The sequence below is a fragment of the Giraffa tippelskirchi genome, chromosome 3 (genome assembly GCF_054371585.1).
Source record: "Giraffa tippelskirchi isolate mGirTip1 chromosome 3, T2T-mGirTip1v1.2.pri, whole genome shotgun sequence".
Classification (NCBI taxonomy): domain Eukaryota; kingdom Metazoa; phylum Chordata; class Mammalia; order Artiodactyla; family Giraffidae; genus Giraffa; species Giraffa tippelskirchi.
In genome coordinates, this window is record NC_137277.1 from 149,732,906 (window position 1) to 149,755,286 (window position 22,381).

A 22,381-nucleotide genomic window follows, 5' to 3' on the forward strand; every position below is an offset into this window, starting at 1 on the left:
ATTAACTGATGTTAAAGAGCTACTAATTTTTTCAGATTGATAGTATTGTCATATTTTAAAAGATATTTTATGGTTATGTATTGAAGTATTTGTGGTTGAAATATGATGTCTGGATTTGCGTAGAAGTAATTCATTAGAGGATGGGGATATAGGTGAAATATATGTGTGTATCTAAAAGTTTATAAAACTTGAAAGAATGTGTGTGTGCGCCTTGTGCTCAGTCATGTCCAACTCTTTGCACCCCATAGACTGTAACCTGCCAGGCTTCTCTGTTGATAGGATTTTCCAGGCAAGAATACTGGAGTGGGTTGCCATTTCCTTCTCCAGGGGACCTTCCCCACCCAGGGATTGAGCCCATGTCTTCTGCATTGTTGGCTGATTCTTTACCCACTGAGCCATCAGGGAAGCTTGAAAGAATATTATAACCCAAATAATGTTATGTAGAGAAAGGAAAGTGTTCCCTCTATTCTTACCTGTAACTCTACCCTATAAGAACTTGGTGAAATTATATGGCTCTCATAATCCTATTACTACTAAAACCTCCCAGCAGAGGAGTGGATGTTATGAAAAGCTAAAAGTTTCTCATGCTTGAATGTAATTTAAGTCATCACATTCAGCTAGTGGTCACCGCATTGGACAGTACATCTCTAAGTGTTTAGACTTCATCCTCTGGTAATGAGGAGCCTTTGAACATATTTGAGCAGAAGAGAAGACTATATTTAAATTGAACAAATCCCATTAGTAGCTGTGCTTCACTGGGAGAAATTGAAACTACAGAGACCTGTGGGGAGCTACATAACAGTCCAAAATGAATGATTATTTTAATGGCAGATGATTGGATGGATATTTGAGTATAAAATCAATAAAGTTGATTTTCAGGCATTTTATAATTGCTTATTTTATGACATTGGATCATGACCAACTTGATAGCAGAATCTATGTCTTAATAATGGTAGCCGACACATTTTGAGCATTCGCTAAATGTCAGGTATTGCCAAATGCCTTACATGTATTATCTCATTTGGTGCTTTCAACAGTGCTGTAAGGAGAAGTATTACCTTCATTTTATAAATCCAGAACAGTTCAGAGAAATGAAGTTACCTGTCCAAAGTCACACAGATAGTAAATGTAAACAGATGTGAAAGGAAAAGAATGCAGTTAAGATCATGTGGCACTGGGGATCATAAAATATTTAAGTATGCGTATGTGTAGCATAGAACATTCTTATTTTGGGAGTGTTACCTAATTTAGGCACATAATAGGTTATAAAAATAACTATACTTAGCCTATACTATGTGCTAGGCATTGTTCTAAGCCATTGACACTTACTAGGTTATTTCATTTTCACAACCCTGTAAAGAAAGGTGCAATGATTATCTTCGTTTTTACAGGAGAAACTTATGCATACGTAGAGTGCCTTGTTCAAGAAAGTGCAGAGCGGGGATTAGTGTCCATTTAATTTGACCTCAGTACTTCTGCTGTACTTAGTACATTTGTGTTTCGTGTTAATAAATATTGTGCAACTAGGGAGATAGACCCTACTGTGGTATTTTATTGTACCACACTCTGAAAATGCCTAAGCTTGAGATTTAATTAATATTGTTTCTGGGTGTGTGGACTCTTTTCCTTTTATGACCTTTGGTAGTAAAGTATAGATCATTTTAAGGGTTTTCTCAGGCTGTGTGGGATGTGGCTTTTTTATGTGTTAAGTTGTTTATGAACTTGAGTATACTGATCCTGACTCACTTCCTCTTTTCCTCTTTTTGCTCACAAAGCCAAAGCTCAATTTTATTCCTGCTCACAATTCAAAAATGAAGGCAATGGCACCCCACTCCAGTACTCTTGCCTGGAAAATCCCGTGGACGGAGGAGCCTGGTAGGCTACAGTCCATGGGGTCGCTAAGAGTCAGACACGACTGAGCGACTTCACTTTCACTTTTCACTTTCATGCACTGGAGAAGGAAATGGCAACCCACTCCAGTGTTCTTGCCTGGAGAATCCCAGGGACGGGGGAGCCTGGTGGGCTGCTGTCTATGCGGTCGCACCGAGTTGGACACGACTGAAGCGACTTAGCAGCAGCAGCCAATGCAGGAGACTCAGTTTCAATCCCTGGGCCAGGAAGATCTGTTGGAGAAGGAAATGACCACCTATTCTAGTATTCTTGCCTGGGAAATCCCATGGATGGAGGAGCCTTGTAGGCTACAGTGAATGGGGTCGCAGAGAGTTGAATACAACTTAGTGACTAAATGACAACAATAGTACTTGGTACATTGCAGAATCTGAAAAGATTGTAACTGCTTCACTTCTTACTAAATAAAACATTTCCAGGTTTAAACACCATTTCTTTCCTTATAGTTAGCTGTTCAACTTCCTAAGAGAACTCTGTACTTACCAAACACTTGATACCCCTGACTTTCAGACTTTGAACCAGATACTGTAGAGTTTCTAAATAATCTATAAGGAGAAATACATTAATTCTTTATGGCATTATGAGACTGTTTTGTGTTGAACTTTTACACAATTTATTAAAACTGCTCTATTAAGAAGGAACTTCTTAATAGAGGCAAACTCTAGCTACTTGTATTTCTGGAGTCTTATCCTTAATCTGTGAATGAATGGATGATGTGCTGATTGGAAATGAAAAAAACAATTAATGAAATCCTTGAGAAAATTTCTCACAAAAGGTAGTTCTTTTTCTGAAATATTTCCATCTTCTCAGTGATGATGTGGATTATAACAATTTATGATCTGATTTTGGAACAGTGTATTAATAGAAAAAACAAATACACAAAAGGTCAGCTGTCTGCATATTCTGGGAACATTCTTTTAGGAATTCTCATTTGTGTGTAATGCTTTTATTTTAGGGAAATGAATTATTTGAGTTCTCTTTATCCAAGAGCAGTGCCTAACCAATGATAAGTAAGACTCCCGAGGGTCATGTTGAAATTGACTGGAGTAAAAAATGTTAAGGACATGAAGGAAACATTTTGAGCATCATTTTTAATGATGCAAATTATATTTAAAAGAATTTATGAGGAATCATGGTTTTTTCCAAATCATCTTTCATATATAACTTACCACAAAATGCACAGATTTTAAGTGTCAAATTTGATGAGTTTTGGTGCAGGCAAACATTTGTGTAACTACTGCCTAATAAAACAAATAGAAAATTTCTATTGCCTGGGAAGATTTCCTCTGTGCCCTTTTGTAGTCAGTCCTCTGAAAGACAGTCGGTGATCTAATTTCTGTCACCATAGGCTACTCTAGAACTTTTATAATTGAAATCACAATCTCAATATGTTTTAATGCCTGGTATGTTGCTCAGCGTGTTTTTGAAATTTCTAATTGTATTAATTGTTATTGCAAGCTAGCATTCCATTGTGTGACTATACCACAATTTATCAGTTAACTTGTTGATGGAACTTTGGTTTATTTCCAGCTGAAGGCTATTAAAAATAAATCTATGAACATTTTGGTACAAGTGTTTTTTGTTTTTCTTTTTTTCTCTTGAGAGGAATGACTGGGCCATGTGGTAAATTTATGTTTAAAAGAAACTGCTAAACTATTTTCCAAGTGATTGTACCATGTTATACTCCCACCAGAAATGTGAGTTCCAGTTATGCCACATTTTTACCAATACTTGATATGGGCAGTCTTTTAAATTTTAGCCTTTCTAGTGGATGTGTGATGGTATTCCATTTCATTTTAATTTGCATTTCCCTGGATAACTAGTGATATTGTAAATGTTTTTGCATGCTACTTGCCCATTTGTGTATTTTCTTTTGTGAAACATCTGAACCTTTTGCCCGTCTTTAAAGTGAGTTGTCCTTTTTACATTGATTCATCAGAGTTCTTTTTATATTCTTGGTATAAGTCTTTTGTCACATATATGTACTGAGTATATTTTCAGCTGGTATATGGCTTGCCTTCTCCTCTTCTTAATGGTGTCTTCTAATAAATAGAAGTTTTAAATTTTGAATAAGAGCAATTATTATTTTTTTCTTTTTTTGGTTGTGATTTTTGTGTCCAAGCTGAGAAATCTTTGTGTGCTCCAAGGTTGCAAAGGTATTCTCCTATATTTTCTTTTAGAAGATCTTTTAGTTTTTATGTTTAGGTTAATGATCCATCTTCAATTTTATTTTATTTAGGTTTTTTATATTTTTCATTAATTCATTGGGCAAGTATTTGTTTAGTACCTGGTCAGTGCCAGGAACCGTTTCAGGCACTTGCTATCTGTTAGTAAACAGAATAGTCACTTGTGGTGAGCCTTTAGATAGGCCCTATGATTGTAAAGTCTGCAGTCTAGGGGAACTGACAGGTAATGAACAAATTCTAGAGTGTGTGAGAAGGCGAGAAAGCACCATGGAAGTGGGACAACAGAATAGAGTATAAGGTAAATGTTGGCTTATAAGGCTTGTAATTTTAGGAAAACATGATCAGAAGGCTTCTAGTTTTAAGAAAAGGTAGCAAAATTTGGCTTCGTTGAGAGTAAGCCATTTAAAGAATGACTTGAAGAAGATGCAGGGGTTAGCCATTCAGCTGTCTGGGAGGAGAGTATTCTAGAGAGAGAAAACAGCCATTGCAAAGGCCTCAGATGGGAACATGTCTGGCTTGTCCCAGTAAAAGCCAGGAAGCCAGTATAGTATAGGGTGATAGTGGGTAAGACCACAGAGTTAGGAGAGGGCAAATTGTGTAGAATCTTACAGAGTATTGTTAAGACCGTAGCTCTTTGTGTGAGTCACATGGGTTCATTATACTTAATACACACTTTAAAACAGCTCCTATGTTTTCCTGAGTATCATTTAGAGATTTCATATTATTACTTCTTTAGATTATCAGTTTATATATTTGCTCAATAGGAGTTAAAACGTTTTTTAAAAAAGTTAATATTACATACTTAATATTACAATGGTTTTCTTATTTCAGAAAGATCCAGATTACCTGAAGCTGTGGTTGGACAGTTTTGTTTCTAGCTATGAACAATTCTTAGATGTTGACTTTGAAAAGCTGCCTACCAGGTATGTAGAAACATTTAGTTTCCTACCCTTGGGTGAGTTTGTTAATTCTTGTCATAAAAACCTCATTGATGACATATTAGAAGGATGGCAATTATATGACACACATGCCCCTCCTGCATAACCCTGCTTTCCTAGCAGACATTTCTGATTGATCACAGTCATCTTTCTTGCTGATACTAAATTTGACTTCTAGAAGCCTCTTCTTTGCTTTGTTAAGCCACTGGCAACTGAGTGTCCTGCAGTTCATTTCAGTTCTGATAGTACCCAGACTTAGTGCTATATGGCACGAGTTAAGGGCAAAGTCCTCTGCGAGACTGTCCTCACTTCAGACATTATTAGCAAGCTAGGGAGACCTTGACACTTCTTACCAACGGTCTATAAATTTGGAGGTTGTCATGACTCCTTCACGTTCAGTAGTTTGCTACAGTGACTTAGAAATCTCACTGAAATTCCTATATTTAGGATTATGGTATTATTATGAAGGACACACATAAGAACAGGGCCAGGGTCTGGGAGGGCCTGGATGTAGGGCTTCTTGCTGTCTCCCTGTGGGGTCAGGGTGTGTTGCTCTCCCTGAACATCAGTATGTTCAAAGAAGGAAGCTCTTTGAGCTTTGGTTTTCCAGAGTTTTGTTGGGTCTTATTACATCATTGGAGGATCCCTGGTGGCTCAGAGGTTAAAGCGTCTGCCTCCAATGCGGGAGACCTGGGTTCGATCCCTGGGTCGGGAAGATCCTCTGGAGAAGGAAATGGCAAACCACTCCAGTATTCTTGCCTGGAGAATCCCATGGACGGAGGAGCCTGGTAGGCTACGGTCCACGGGGTCGCAAAGAGTCGGACACGACTGAGCGACTTCCCTTCCCTTCATTACATCATTGACTGTTCGATCGACCTTAGTCTGTGCTTCCTCTCCCCTCTCAGAAGGTTGGGGGTTGAGTCATTCAGATATGACCAGCCCCTTTTTTGAAACTATCTAAGGGTACACCATGTGTCACTCTATTCATTTGCCTAAAATTTCTTTGTTATATGACAGGCATTGTAATTGAAACTTATTTTTCCTGGCCTATAGTAGGGCCCTGGAAAACACCTTGGAGTAGGTCAAGTTTTCAGATTTTTAAAAACTGCATTTGAAAATCATAAAATAGGGGAAAAATTAAAATCTTACAGTAATGTATAAGTGAAAGTACAAATATTTTCTCCCATTCTTCTGCCTGCCACCATTTCCATAGTCTCACAGTTCCCAGGCCCACTTCCCGGATAAACTTTGTATTGTACCTCAAGTCATCTTGTGGACCTAATCCTTGTTAGGCAGGAGAGGTTAGGTTGGCTGTAGTTAAAAGCTGGAGCAATGAGGAGCTACTTTTAGCCACAAAAGGAACTCAAATTTGTAGAGATGTATTGAGAGGGGAGGGGAGAAATGGCTGGTGGTTGATGACGAAAAAGAGTATCTGGAGAATTGGGACTTCCCTGGTGGTCCTAGCTTCCCAGGTGGCGCAGTGGTAAAGAAGCTGCCTACCAATGCAGGAGCTGCAGGAGATGGAGTCCCATACCCAGGTTGGAAGATCCCCTGGACTCCAGTATTCCTGTCTGGAAAATTCCATGGATAGAGGAGCCTGGCGGGCTACAGTCCACGGAGTTGCAAAGAGTTAAATGTGAGTGAACACACTGGTGGTTCAGTGGTTAAGGCCCCATGCTTCCACTGAAGGTGGTGGGGGTGTGATCCTTAGTTTCCGGGGAGCAAAGATCCTGCATGACCTGCTCTGCAATTCCCCCATCCCCCCAAAAGAAAGAGAATCTGGAAAATTAAAAATCTTCAGGAGGGAAAATGTTTGCAGTTTGGAGGTAGAGGTAGGCACCGAGAGTGTAGACCAGGTGAGTTGAATTTGGAGAATCAAATCGGAGCCAGATCATGAAGTGCCATGAATGCACTCCTCACGGACTTTGATTTTTTGTTATGGAAGATACAAGACTCTAGTAAGGAATTTTTTGTGTAAGAGTATCATGATCAAGGTTTTTTTTTGTTTGTTTGTTTCTTTAAGTCATTTTGGTGGCATTATGGAGGTTGGATTGGGAAGGGTTGAGACTGAAGGCAAAAAGCCCCATTAAGAGGTGATTGTAATAATTCAGAGAAAGAAAATCATTTGAGTTTTTGGATCAAAGAATCGAACTTAAGAAACGATGTGGTTATGCTCAGAAAGCACAAGTGCTTTATTGTTTATAAATGCAATTTCAGAGTTCTTCCCCATTAGATTATTTGTAACAAGTTTATAAAGGCTGAAAAATCAGTATTAAATTTTAACTCAAAATAAGATTATTATTGATTTCTACTCATAAAAGAGTATTCTTGTAGTTTATACTGCGTGTGTGCATGCGTGCTCAGTTACTCAGTCGTGTCCAACCCTTTGAGACCCCATGGACTGTAGCCTGCCAGGATCCTCTGTCCGTGGGATTTTCCAGGCAAGAATACTGGAGTAAGTTGCCATTTCTTTCTCCATGAGATCTTTCCAACCCAGGGATCGAACCTGGGTTTCCTTCATTGCAAGCAGATTCTTTACCATCTGAGCCACCAGGGAAATGAACCACCATTTATACTTAGAAGTGCTTTTATTATAAAAACTTACAGCTCACTTTAAATCATGAATGTAAGAGTTTTTATGGAGTCAGGATTTTGGCCTTTGAATGCTTGGCGTTTTGTAAGATGCACTTGTTATCATCCATCTGGTATAAATGTCTCCTTTCTTCGGAGGTTGTTTCTAGAAACAGTACATAGAATTATATTGCCACTATATTTAAAGTAAGATGAAGAATGCCAATAGCCTTTTTACTTGAGATTTAGTTTGTTTATTTAAAATTATTTTTCATATCTTTGTCAGAATATGGATTTAGATTTTGCTAGTAGTAAATTTTCCATTTTTCAAGTGAATAGTATATGTCAGATGTATAAAACTGGTCGTCATCTTAAAGCAGCTCACAGATAATCCTCATTTAAAGTACACTGACTTTATAAAATTTCTGTGTTAGAGAATTCATAATACAAGGCGAGGGTTGCTTTTACCAGATTACAAAGCCTTGAAATTTAAGTTGGACTTTTTCCTATGTTAGAACAATTGGCAGCTGTTTACAGGAGATATTGAGTAGGCGAACAGAGGAGTGGAAAAGATTTCTGGAGTTTGGGAAATTTCAGCAAAAGCAGCTTAGAATTTTGGCAAGAAGTCTTAGAGGTGGGAACATACTTCTAAATTCTGAAGTCTTCATCACATTAGGAACAAGGCCAAAAATTCCAACATGGACTATAAACCATGTTCTAACTAACTTTATGAGAGTCAGTTAAGAAAAAACATTACTCCTTTAGAAGCTAATATTTTTTTCTGCCTAGTAAAATAAAAACATATGTAAATAGAGAAAGGAACAACTAAGGACAAAAGGAACGATTCTTAAATAACTAGAATGAAATATTGGGAAATCTGATGTCTTCTTGCTGACTTACATTTTTGGAAAAGTGAGGAGGAATAGTTTTGCTTAGTCTTGATAATCAGTTTTATTTAAATATTTGTTATTTTGAAGTGGCTCTGTTTTTTCTAGTCACCTTTTTTAGCTCTTCAGAAAAAATTAAATATAAAAATGAGTGTTTCTTTTGCCATCTGTAAATAAGAGAGAATTAAAGAATCCAAAGTTGCAAGTGAAATGATGCCCAGAATAAAACAAAACATATTTTATAACACAGTTGTAGAATTAGGCAACCTTGGTAGTCTGCTTTGTGACTTGTATTTATTTTATAAAACACTTTATTAATTTATGTTGTAGGGTGGTTCAGGAAGAGGCTAATATTTATCATGTGTGTTTATGTGACTGCTGCTGAGGTGCTTCAGATTTTTCTATCTACAATCAACGCCTTTTACTCAATGTAAAAATAGTACTAATACTTCATGTTAAGCATTATCTGAAAAAGAGACCATTATAAGTATAATTGTCATTTAATCATATAAGTTCTTCACATTGCTTCTTTATGATTTGAGCATTTTCCTAATAGAGATAGGAAAGTTAGTATAGTGACTTATGAAAGATTCTTAGGTTTTAGAAATGTGTATTTAAAATGCATTACCTTTGTAGAGTTCTTCACCTATTTTAAAGTGGAAAATGCACACTGACTACTTGGTTTCAGAGCCCAGTGAAATAGGGCAGATATCTGTTATTACAGTTTCATAGATTAGGGAACTTCAGAGATGAGATTAAATGAATACTTCAAGTTACAGAGGTGGAATTTAGCATGCAGGCTTCTGACACTGAATCTAGGGGATTTTAATGTGAGAGGCACATGCAAGGAGTTACTTATATCTGGTGTTTGTTTTTGCCCTGTGGAACCAAATGGTCATACACAGAAACCACTTGTCACAAAATATTGATATATCACTTTAAAAGAGGCTTCTGTTGATGTTTGTGCTTGGAGTTCTACATTCATCTCTTTCTCCTTTCCTTTTGCTAGTTATCTTCTCTCCCTTTTCTGATCAGATGGCTTAGGGAGTCTATAGGTAGGTGAATATTGTTTATTTAGTGAAGCAGTTAACAGATATTAAACTAGTTATAGGTACTTCTTTTTTATTTGTTAGTTACTGTTTCTTTTAGAATTGGTATAGACACATATTTTATTTCTAAGTAATAGAAGGTGAACTAATATATATTTAAGTATTTTCTTTAAAAGTTGCACAGTCGAGAATACTAAATAGCATCTTTTTCTCTTTTCAGTAAGCCTCCTCTGAAGTGTTACTAATCACTCTGCTCTAATAATCTTTTAAAATATCACTAATCATTTGGTGGTACCTTGCAGAGAGAAGGCACAGAATATGTGATCTAGAGGAGCTTCTTTAGGATTTGAACTGAAAATGTAGTTCCTTTAAAGTGCCAGAGATTTTCATCCTGCATTTAAACACATTTCTTATTTTGTTTCCTTTCTATTGTAGGGTGGATGATGTGCCTCCCGGAATATCTCTGCTTCCTGATAATATTCTGCAGGTTCTGAGAATCCAGCTTCTACAGTGTGTTCAGAAAATGGCTGATGGGTTAGAGGAAGAACAGCAAGCCTTGTCAATTTTGCTTGTCAAGTTCTTCATTATTCTTTGCAGGTATCTAGTGCAAATAAACTAGTTATCTGTTTTAAATAATTAAAGCAAACTAATAATGTATTTATTGGTTATTAATGATGTTTGTTGTTCATGTGGTTAATAGCAGACTAATAATGTATTTATTGGTTATTAATGATGTTTGTTGTTCATGTGGAGCTTTTAAGGATGAGTACAGCTTTTGAAGTAGGCTTGTAGTTCGTTATTATGTTGGAAAGCCTTTTAGTATACCTACGTAGAGAGATTCAGCCAAGATAAAAGAATAACTGCTTTAGAGTTAAGACAATGACAAGAGTTGTTACTTAAGAATTTGCTGCACTAGTATTTTCTCTATTGTCCTCTCCTGTAAACATGTACATACACATTTTTATACTGTGCATTGCCATTTGCAAAATGTATTTTTCTAGTCTTTCATTTTATAATTTAACCAAAGAAAGTATAATTATTCCATAGGTTATATTTCCAGATTTATAGATGATTGGGTCTATGGCACTTAAATTTGGTGTGTTTAAATATCACTTGGGACGCTTACTAGAAATGCAGAGTTTGAGCCTTATGGATGGAAATTCTGATATAAAAGAGCTCATGCATTTTGATTTTTCACATATACCATGTTAATCTGCATATGAAAATTTGAGAGCCATTGGGCTAGGAACATCATATGCTTTTTAAAATCTGTCTTCTTGTTCTTAGAGGAAAAATTTTTAGTCTTTTACCATTAGTATGATATTTGCTGTGAAATTATATATAGATTTTATTAAATTGAGACAGTTTTCCTTCTATTCCTAATTTGCTGAGTGTTGTTCTCAGGAAAGATTGTTGAATTTTCTCAAATGCTTTTTGTGCAGTTAAAATGCTTTTTAATTGAGATGATCATGTGGATTTTTTTCCCTTTATTCTGTTGATGAAGCATATTACATTGGTCAGGTTTCATATGTTGAACCATCCTTGCATTCCAGGAATGAATTCCACTTCGTCATGGTATATAATCCTTTTAATATGCTGTTGAATTCTCTTTACTGGCATTTTGTTGAAGATCTCTGCATTAATGTTTATAAGGATTTTGGTCTGTAGTTTTCTGGTAATCTCTTGTCTGATTTTGTATCAGGCTAATACTGGTATCATATAATGATTTATAAAGTGTTTCTTCTTCACTTTTTGGAAAGACGTGAGAAGGATTGGCATCAGTTCTTCTTTAAATGTTTTGTAGAATTTGCCAGTGAAAACATTGGGTCTAGGCCTGCTTTGTTGAGAGAGTTTTGATTACTGATTCAGTATCTTTATTAGTTGAAGATCTGTTCAGATTATTTATTTCATCATGGTTTAGTCTTGGGAGGTTTTTTGTTTCTAGGAATTTGTCTATTTCATCTATGTTATTAAATCTGTTATACAGTTCTTCATAATACTCTAATAATTCTTTTTATTTCTCTATAATCAGTCCTATATAATATATCTTTTTATATATCTCTTTATTTCTTTATAATCAGTTGTGTCCGACGTTTGCAACCCCACGGACTATAGCCCACCAGGCTCATTCATCCATGGAATTTTCTAGGCAAGAGTACTGGAGTGGGTTGCCATTTCCTTCTCTAGGGGATCTTTCTGAACCAGGGATTGAACCTGGGTCTCCCGCATTGTGGGCAGATGCTTTACCATCTGAGCCACCAGGGAATCCCAACTGGAGAAGGGAATGGCAAGCCACTTCAGTATTCCTGCCTTAAGAACCCTACGAACAGTATGAAAAGGCAAAAAGATAGGACACTGAAAGATGAACTCCCCAGGTCAGTAAGTGCCCAATATGCTACTGGAGATCAGTAGAGAAATAACTACAGAAAAAATGAACAGACGAAGCCAAAGCAAAAACAACACCCAGTTGTGGATGTGACTGGTGATGGAAGTAAGGTCCGATGCTGTAAAGAGCAATACTGCATAGGAACCTGGAATGTTAGGTCCGTGAATCAAGGCAAATTGGAAGTGATCAAACAGGAGATGGCAAAAGTGAACTTTGAATTCCAGGAATCAGTGAACTGAAATGGACTGGAATGGGTGAATTTAACTCAGATGACCATTATATCTAGTACTGTGGGCAAGAATTCCTTAGAAGAAATGGAGTAGCCCTCAGAGTCAACAAAAGAGTCCAAAATGCAGTACTTGGATGCAGTCTCAAAATGACAGAATGATCTCTGTTCGTTTCCAAGGCAAACCATCAATATCATGGTAATCCAAGTCTATGCCCCGACCAGTAATGCTGAAGAAGCTGAAGTTGAACGGTTCTATGAAGACCTACAAGACCTTCTAGAATTAACACCCCAAAATGATGTCCTTTTCATTATAGGGGACTGGAATGCAAAAGTAGGAAGTCAAGAAACACCTGGAGTAACAGGCAAATTTGGCCTTGGAGTACAGAATGAAGCAGGGCAAAGGCTAATGGAGTTCTGCCAAGAGAATGCACTGGTCATAGCAAACTCTGTCTTCCAACAACACAAGAGAAGACTCTACACATAGACATCACCATATGATCAATACTGAAATCAGATTGATTATATTCTTTGCAGCCAAAGATGGAGAAGCTCTATATAGTCAGCAAAAACAAGACCGGGAGCTGACTGTGGCTCAGATCATGAACTCCTTATCACCAAATTCAGACTTAAGTTGAAGAAAGTAGGGAAAACTACTAGACCATTCAGGTATGACCTAAATCAAATCCCTTACGATTATACAGTAGCAGTGAGAAATAGACTTAAGGGACTAGATCTGATAGACGGAATGCCTGATGAACTATGGATGGAGGTTCATGACATTGCGCAGGGGACATGGAGCAAGACCATCCCCAAGAAAAAGAAAAAGCAAAATGGCTGTCTGAGGAGGCCTTACGAATAGCTGTGAAAAGAAGAGAAGCCAAAAACAAAGGAGAAAAGGAAAGTTATACCCATTTGAATGCAGAGTTTCAAAGAATAGCAAGGAGAGATAAGAAAGCCTTCCTCCGTGATCAGTGCAAAGAAATAGAGGAAAACAATAGAAAAGGAAAGACCGGAGATCTCTTCAAGAAAATTAGAGATACGAAGGGAACATTTCATGCAAAGATGGGCTCAAGGACAGAAATGGTAGGGACCTAACAGAAGCAGAAGATATTAAGAGGTAGCAAGAATACACAGAAAAATTATATAAAAAAAGATCTTCATGACCCAAATAATCACGATGGTGTGATCACTCACCTAGAGCCAGACATTCTGGAATGTGAAGTCAAGCAAGCCTTAGGAAGCATCACTACGAACAAAGCTAGTAGAGGTGATGGAATTCCAGTTGAGCTATTTCAAATCCTCAAAGATGATGCTGTGAAAGTGTTGCACTCAATATGCCAGCAAATGTGGAAGACTCAGCAGTAGCCACAGGACTGGAAAACATCAGTTTTCGTTCCAATCCCAAAGAAAGGCAATGCCAAAGAATGCTCAAACTACCACACAGTTGCACTCATCTCTCATGCTAGCAAAGTAATGCTCAAAATTCTCCAAGCCAGGGTGTAACAATACATGAACCATGAACTTCCAAGTGTTCAAGCTGGTTTTAGAAAAGGCAGAGGAACCAGAGATCAAATTGCCAACATCGGCTGGATCATCGAGAAAGCAAGAGAGTTCCAGAAAAACATCTATTTCTGCTTTATTGACTATGCCAAAGCCTTTGACTGTGTGGATCACAATAAGCTGTGGAAAATTCTTGAAGAGATGGGAATAGCAGACCACCTGACCTGCCTCTTGAGAAATCTGAATGCAGGTCAGGGAGCAACAGTTAGAACTGGACATAGAACAACAGACTGGTTTCAAATAGGAAAAGGAGGACATCAAGGCTGTATATTGTCACCCTGCTTATTTAACTTATATGCAGAGTACTTTATGGGAAATGCTGGGGTAGATGTAGCACAAGCTGGAATCCAGATTGCTGAGAGAAATATCAGTAACTTCAGATATGCAGATGACACCACCCTTATGGCAGAAAGTGAAGAAGAACTGAAGAGCCTCTTGATGAAAGTGAAAGAGGAGAGTGAAAAAGTTGGCTTAAAGTTCAATATGCAGAAAACAAAGATCATGGCATCTGGTCCCATCACTTCCTGGCAAATGGATGGAGAAACAGTGGAAACAGTGGCAGACTTTATTTTTAGGGGCTCCAAAATCATTGCAGATGGAAGAAAAGTTATGACGAACCTTAGACAGCATATTAAAAAGCAGAGGCATTACTTTGGCAACAAAGGTCCGTCTAGTCAAGGCTATGGTTTTTCCAGTGGTCATGTATGAATATGTGAGTTGGAGTATAAAAAATGCTGAGCATCAAAGAATTGATGTTTTTGAACTGCGGTGTTAGGGAAGACTGTTGAGAGTCCCTTGGACAGCAAGGAGATCCAACCCGTCCATCCTAAAGGAGATCAGTCCTGAAAGTTCATTGGAAGGACTGATGCTGATGCTCAAATTCCAATACTTTGGCCACCTGATGTGAAGAACTGACTCATTTGAAAAGACCCTGATGCTGAGAAAGATTGAAGGCGAGAGGAGAAGGGGACGACAGAGGATGAGATGGTTGGATGGCATTACTGATTCAATGGACATGAGTTTGAGTAAACTCTGGGAACTGATGATGGACAGGGATGCCTGGCGTGCTGCAGTCCATGGGGTCACAAAGTGTTGGACACAACTGATTGACTGAACTGAACTGAACTGAATCAGTAGTAATGTCCACACTTTCATTTCATAATCTCTCCTTTTTTTTGTCTGTCTTGCTAAAGATTTGTTAACTTTGTTGATATCTTCAAAGAACTAATTTTTTGTTTCATTAATTTTCTGTGTTTTTAAGAATTTCTTTGTCTCTGCTGTGATCTTTATTATTTCCTTCTTTCTGCTAGCTTTGGGTTTAGTTTGTTCTTTCTTCTTGATTCCTTAAGTTAGGCAATTGAGTAGTTGGTTTCTTTTCTTTAGTGTAAGCACTTATACCTGTAACATTTTCTCTTTGCACTACTTCACCACCTCTCATAGGTTTTGATAAGTTGTATTTTTCTTTTCATTTATCTCAGGTATTTTCTAACTTCCCTCATGATTTCTTCTTCGATCCGTTGATTGTTTAAAAGTCTTTTGGTTAATTTCCACAGTTTTGAGAATTTTTCAGTTTTCCTTTTGTTTTTAGCTTCATCCTGTTTTGGTTAGAGAAGATGCTGTATGATATCTGTCATTTAAAATCTATTGAGATTTAATTTGTAACCTAACATAGTGTCTATCCTGTAAAATGTTCCAAGTGCACTTGTGAAGAATGTTCTATTGTTATTAGCTAGAGTGATCTGTGTATGTTTGTTAGATTTGTTTGGTTTACTGTGTTAATTAAGTCCTCTGTTTCTTTGCTTATCTTGTCTATTGGTTTTATTCATTATTGTGGAGGAGATATTGAATTCTCCAGCTATTATGGGAGAACTGTATTTCTCTCTTCAGTTCTGTCAGTATTTGCTTCATATATTTTGATGACCTGTCATTAGATATGTAAATATTTATAATTGTTATATCTTCTTGCTAGTATTATACCTTTGTTATATTGCCTGTGCCTGCATGCTAAGTTGTGTCTGACTCTTTGTGACTCTTTGGACTGTAGCCCACCAGGCTCCGCTGTCCATGACGTTTTCTAGGCAGGAATACTGGAGCAGGTTGCCATTTCCTTTTCCAGGAAATCTTCCTGACTCAGGGATCAAACCCATGTCTCCTGTGTTTCCTGCATTGCAGGAGAATTCTTTACCCACTGAGCTATCACGGAAGCCCCTTGTTATATATGTAATGTTATATATACCTTTATTATATTATATTACGCTTTTTTAAGTATATAATGTCCTTGTCTCTTGTAACCTTTTTTGACTTAAAGCATGTTGCATCTGATATTCACATGTCAACCTCTACTCTCTTTGAATTATTCTTTGCATGAAGTATCTTTTTCTCTGTTTTCACTTTCAGCCTGTTTGTTTCCTTGGACCTCAAGTAGACAATATATAGTTGGATCATGTGTTTGTGTCAATTCTGCCAATCTCTCTCTTTGACTGGAAACTTTAATCCATTTACATTGAAAGTAACATTTCTGTTATCGTGCTATTTGTTTACTTTATGCCTTAAAACAAGATTTTGTGCCTCATTTCTTAAATTTCTGTCTTCCTTGTGTTTAACTGACATTTTGTATGAAATGTTTAAATTCCTTTGTCATATTCTATTGTATATATTCAATAGATATTTTCTTTGTGATCACCACTGGTATTACATTTAACATTCTAAAGTTATCACACTCTAATTTGAATTTATACCACTGTAATGTCAATAACATACAGAAACTCTGCTCTTTTATGGCTCTCTCCCTACTCCTTTTGGTTTTGGTATCACAAAACTACATTTATACATTGTTTGCTGCAAAGCATAAGCTAATAATTATTTTAAATGTGTTAGTCTTGTAAATTATATAAAAATAAGATTTGGAGTTACAAACCAAAGTTACACTAATACTAGTTTTTACATGAACAGTGTTTTTTTTCCTTTAAATGTGATCTCTTAAAATATGTAAAAGCAAAGAATGCAATTACAAATCATTGTTACAATAATACTAGCTTTTATAATTGCCCACATATTTACCTTCATTGAGATCTTTATTTTTTCATACGACTTTGAGTTGCTTTGTAGTGTCCTTAATTTTCACCTGCAAGACACTGTTGAGCATTTTTTTGCATGGTCGACCTAGTGGGCACCGACTCCATTACCTTTTGTTTTCTGGAAATGTCTTTGTTTCTCCCTCACTTTTGAAGCAGTTTGCCAGATACTGGATTGCTGGTTGATAGTTTTTTCTTTTAGCATTTTGAATATATCCTCTCACTATCTTCTGGCCTAAGTTTGTTATTAGAAATCTGCTGATAATTGTATTGAGGATATCTTATATGTGATGAATTACTCCTCTCTTCCTGCTTTAAAGATTCTTTCTCTGTCTTTTGAAAGTTTGATTATAACTTTGTGTGTCTCAGTGTGGGTGTCTTTGAGTTCACCTTATTTGGAGTTTATTGAGCTTCTTGGCTGTTTATTTTTGTGTCTTTCATCAAATTGGGAATATTTTCACCCAGTATTTCTTCAGGTATTCTCTGTTCCATTTTTTCTTCCTCTTCTTTTTCTGGGACTCACATTTTTTTATTTCTGTTATTTAGACTTGTTAATTTCCATTGTGCTGTCTTCAGGTTCCCTGATTCTTTCTTCTGCCTCTTCAGATCTGCTCTTGGATTCCTCTAGTGAATTTTTCATTGTAATGATTGTACTTTTCAGCACCAGAATTTCTTTTGGCTTCTTTTTAGTTTTTTAAATCTCTTTATCAATATTTCCATTTTGTCTACACATTAATTTCTTGACTTTCTCCATGCCTACTTTGAATACTTCGAGTGTCTTGAAGACAGTTAATTTGAAGTTTTTGTCCAATAAGTCTTTTTCAGGGAGTTTCTGTTGATTTCTTTTTTTCTTTTGACTGGGCTGTAGTTCCCTAGTTCTTTGTATACCTTCTGATTTTCGTTTTTAATTGAATGCTGGACATTGAATCTAATAACGTAATGCTGAAAATCAGATTTATCTCCTTTCCAGTGGTTTACTGCTTTTTGTTGTTACTCTTGTTTATTGCTTTTATATATTTTTTTTATTACAGATTGTCTTTGTGCTGAGAATCAACCTGAGTTGTAAACATGAGGTCTGCTCAGATCTATTATGATTTTCCCTCAGCGTGTGTGGTCACTCTCTAATTTTCCCCATTTATGCCATCATTTTTGAATATCCTAGTCTTCAATATCTGTCTCCCAAAAGGGGAAAAAAATAAAAAGATGAAGGTGGAAAGGGAAATGACCTGTTAAGTCCCCTGGAAATTACGTTGCCCAGAGCGGGAAGAGTAATAACTGTGGGGGTAGGTGCAATAGCAGTGGCTGCCTGTCTGTTTCTTTGCACCTTTTATAATCAGATGCAGCAGTTGGTGACAAGAGCACAGATCTCCAATATTTGGAGGACAGGGTCCTTTTTGCCCATAATGGTTCCTGTAAGCTTGGTTCCAAGCTGCTTCTGGAATATATGCACGGCTGTTTACCACATGTCTGGGATGGGGATTGGTAGCTGCTGCTGTGCTAATAGCTGGAATTTAAATTAATGTCCATAATTTAGGACATTAATTGCAATTTACCATCTACATCTTCATCTGGAAGTTGCCACCCTTCATCAGAGGCTCAAGGTTTCCAAAATACTTATATCAAACTGATTTTGCCAGTGTAACTGTTTCTAGGTGGGGAGACAGATTCCCTGTGCTTCCTACTTGGCTGTGTTCCCGGAATCCTCCACAGGGGCTTTGAATGTTACCTCTGCCTTTTCTCTCTGCTTTCTCAGAGATGTCCTGCCATTCTGACTTCTGAAGAAGTCTATTAATTCAGTTAATTTTTCCTGTTCTTTTAGCATCTACTGGATTTTAAGATACAGAATACTTTTCAAGGTCACAATGTCTCAGAACTTAATAGAGTTTTTTGTCTTAATAGATTTTTTTTTTTTAATATGTAAAGAAAAAGACTGGTGAGGTTAGATAGAGTACACTTTAGCATTTTATGTGCCATGAAAAAAAAAGTGCAAGTTTTAGTTGCTCAGTCATGTCTGACTCTTTGCGACCCTGTGGCCTGTAGCCCACCAGGCTCCTCTGTCCATGAATTCTCCAGGCAAGAATACTGGAGTGGATAGCCATTCCCTTGTCCAGGGGCTCTTCCTGACTCAGGGATTGAACCTAGGTCTCCTGCACTGCAGGTGGATTCTTTACCATCTGAGCCACCAGGGAAGCCCCTTTATGTGCTATACTGTGATCTTGTTAAAAATGGAATAAAAATGAGGGTCAGATTTTAACTAAATGCCATGCCCTTGTTGATCCATTGCTTTACACAAGGCACATACTCTGCCCTCTTGGAGTATGTATAGATATCCACCCTTCTCTCAGGCTTTTTAATACAGTTGAAGAGATATATTATGAGTCTAAAAGGGTAACCCAATTTCAGAAAGCAAGATGATAACTGTAAAACTACACAAAATGTCTTATAAAGGCAATGATATGTACAAAAAACCAAGCTAAGAATCTACAGAGGAAAATAGCACAAACCTGGAAAGAAACAATCCACAATGTATGTCTTTGCTAATGTTTGAGTTGTAAGAATGTTAATGACTTTTACTCTGTCTACTTTGTGATATTTTCTAATTTTTCACAATAAACAAATGCTAATTAACATGTGTTTCTTATTCTCTGTAGGAGATAAATGGTGCTTGAGGTGTGTTTTGCATTCTCAGTGGGAAAGCAATTATGTAATCAAATTGATTTTAAGTTTTAATGAATGTTATTTGTACTTCATTTGCCAACAAGTGTTCTGAAAATCAGTCTGAATACATGAGCATGCATTTTTCTCACCATAAATATGCAATAAATATATGGATATTTTTTCTCACAGAAATTTATCTAATGTAGAAGAAATTGGGACCTGCTCATATATCAATCATGTTATCACTATGACAACACTCTACATTCAGCAAGTAGGTGTGAATTAATATATTTCTTTTTGATGCTTTACTGAGAGTAATTAGTTTTTACTTTTTAAAATTTAGTGAAGTTAAATGTTTTCAGAGGAAGTGTTAATTGAGAAGATCATTAAATTATCATTGGGCACATTATTGCTGGCATCTTATGCATATTATCTAAAAGTAGAAAAACAGTTATTAATACATTTTGTTATTTTAATTTAAAAATTGAAGTATTTTGTAAATGGCTTTTTAAAATGGCACAGTTTGTCATTTTCTGTTTTTAGTATTTATTCATCAAATAGCCTTCTTACTGAAAGCATCTTCATTTTTGGAAAAATGTTTGGCTGTCAATTTGAAACGTTTCTTAGGAAATATTTGAAATTTGAGTGGTTATATCTAGTTCATATGATTAACTGACCTGCAGATTCAAGTGGAACTTAGGCTTATTTGAATAAAAATTATTTGTTATTATTAGATGAATAAAACATGTAATCTCTTAATGATATTGCACAGTATGTCATATGACTTAATATTTTTAAGTGCATATGATTTTGTTTAAATTCTCAGTTAAAAAGCAAAAAAAAAGAGAAGGAATTGGCAGATCAGACATCTATTGAAGAATTTGTGATCCATGCCTTGGCATTTTGCGAAAGTTTATATGACCCATATCGGAATTGGAGGCAACGAATTTCAGGGTATGTCTTATAAATCATAGTGTTCATTTGCGCACTTAAATGTCCTAGTAAATGTAATTCTTCAAAGCAGTTCTCATTCTCTATAAAAGCAACTGGTAAGGTGTGTTTGAGGCTCCATCTCTATCTCTGAAATAGAGAGGTGCATTGGAGGTAATGAATTAGTGATAAATGCCACTTTTGGATAATTAATTTACTCTGATCTTTTATTTTGTAATGCAATTGAATGCTAATAATCTATGGTAAAAAATCTCAGAGCACAGTAGCATCAAGTAGAATGTACATATTTTTCAAGGAAATTTCTCTTTTTTTAGAAGCATATTTCATAATTTGTAAATGAATTTTAATAATGTTTTATGCATTAATGTTTATTTTAAATTTTGGACCTTATGTCAGCCAAGGTCTAGTTAGGAAAACAGAAACCAGTGCTTTAAAAGAGAGAATATAGGAAAAGGAAAATTTTAAGTAGATATTAGAGGATTCAAAAAGCAAAAGGGGGGACACTGGTATAATACAGAAATAGTGGCTTCAGGAAGCAACTACTTCCCTGGGGCAGTGGGAACAAAGGGAAGAGTTTGGAGTTATCAGAAACTAGAAGTTTCAGAGAAGGGGTCCTGCAGTTCCTGGGTGTGAGATTTCTGAGGCAAGAACCCTAAGCCAGTGCTGGTATCACTGAGCAGTCATGAAGAGGCTGGTTCTGGGATTGCCAAAAATAAGCTGAAGACAGAAACCAACTGTGAATGCCATAGTTAAGAACTGTTGACTGGTGAAAAAAAGAAAAGCAATAAAGAATCATTCCGCTTTTCAACCATTCAGTCTTCCAGTCTCCATTTAGTACCAAGTGTTGATGAAACCAAGAGTGAGGTACATGGAGAAAAAGAAATATAGTTTGTAGAATGCCTGTTGCAGCATCACGAAGCAGATGAAATGTAGATGATGGATTGGTAGCTTAGCAACAAAGGCATAATTACCAGTATACAGCTCAAAGAGTATAAGAAACTCAGATAACTTTCTTACCTGTGGGAAAAGAATTGGTGTATTGTCACCTACAGTCAGATCTCTTTTTTCAGTCTCCCTGTCTGCTGTACTATCAATCTGAAGATTTTTTGTTTTCAATGTAGTGTATCTTATTTATAAGCAATTCCTACTTCCTACAACATTTCGTTACTAGAATGTTTTGATTTTTTTTTAATAGGATTTTCATGGTTTCCAGGGTATGATACCCTCACTTTGAATAGCCACCATTGAATAGTGGTTGAGAATTAATAACTGAGAGAACATGTATATAGACTATGTGGTAGTACTTTGTATGTTCTATATAGTAATATTTTATTGAAATAACACATCTTTTAAGTAAAGCAAGAAGTATCTAATAGAAATAATAGGAACAAATACTCCAGCTATTAAATGTAACTGGCTTCCCAGGTAACTCAGTGGTAAAGAATCCACCTGCCAATTCAGGAGACGCAAGAGACACTGGTTTGATTCCTGGGTCAGGGAGATCCCCTGGAGGAGGAAATGGCAACCCACTCTGGTATTCTTGCCTGGAAAATTCTGTGAACAGAAGAGCCTGGCAGGCTACAGATTATGGGGTTGCAGAGTCAGAAATGACTGAATGGCTGATCACCACCATTAAATATAATGATCCTATCCACTTATTATGCATTTGTTTTCCTTTATGTGTTGAAAGAAGTTGTCTTTAGTCATAAACCGTTGGAGGAAGAAAGGAGTTCCTAAGTCCATACCAGTGATTGATTGATAAAATTTGTGAGAGAGAGAAAAATAAGGGAGTAGAGAGGGCTCTTGCTTCCATTAGAAGGCCAAATGACAATTAGTAATGTACAGGGGATGCTGATGTTTGAAAAGAATCAACATTTTGGACACATTATAGGAAAGTTATGAATCAGGAATCCAAATCTACGGCGAAAGTTTGGTAAGGAACATGGGTTTTGCATAATTTTAAAATGTTTCTCTACAGATTACT

General features: G+C 36.5%; 1 protein-coding gene across 6 annotated transcripts in view; it reads left to right on the forward strand.

Moving 5' to 3' along the window:
* Nucleotides 1–22,381, forward strand: part of NBEAL1 (neurobeachin like 1) — a 150,208-nt gene that overhangs the window by 16,550 nt on the left and 111,277 nt on the right. For 5 of the 6 annotated variants that reach the window (XM_081581943.1, XM_081581947.1, XM_081581945.1 and 2 more), the window contains exons 3-6: nt 4,926–5,017; nt 9,975–10,136; nt 19,636–19,717; nt 20,273–20,400. In XM_081581943.1, coding sequence (XP_081438069.1) covers nt 4,926–5,017; nt 9,975–10,136; nt 19,636–19,717; nt 20,273–20,400 — 464 coding nt within the window. The remainder of the gene's footprint in view (nt 1–4,925; nt 5,018–9,974; nt 10,137–19,635; nt 19,718–20,272; nt 20,401–22,381) is intronic. The other variant, XM_081581948.1, reaches the window with a different exon arrangement.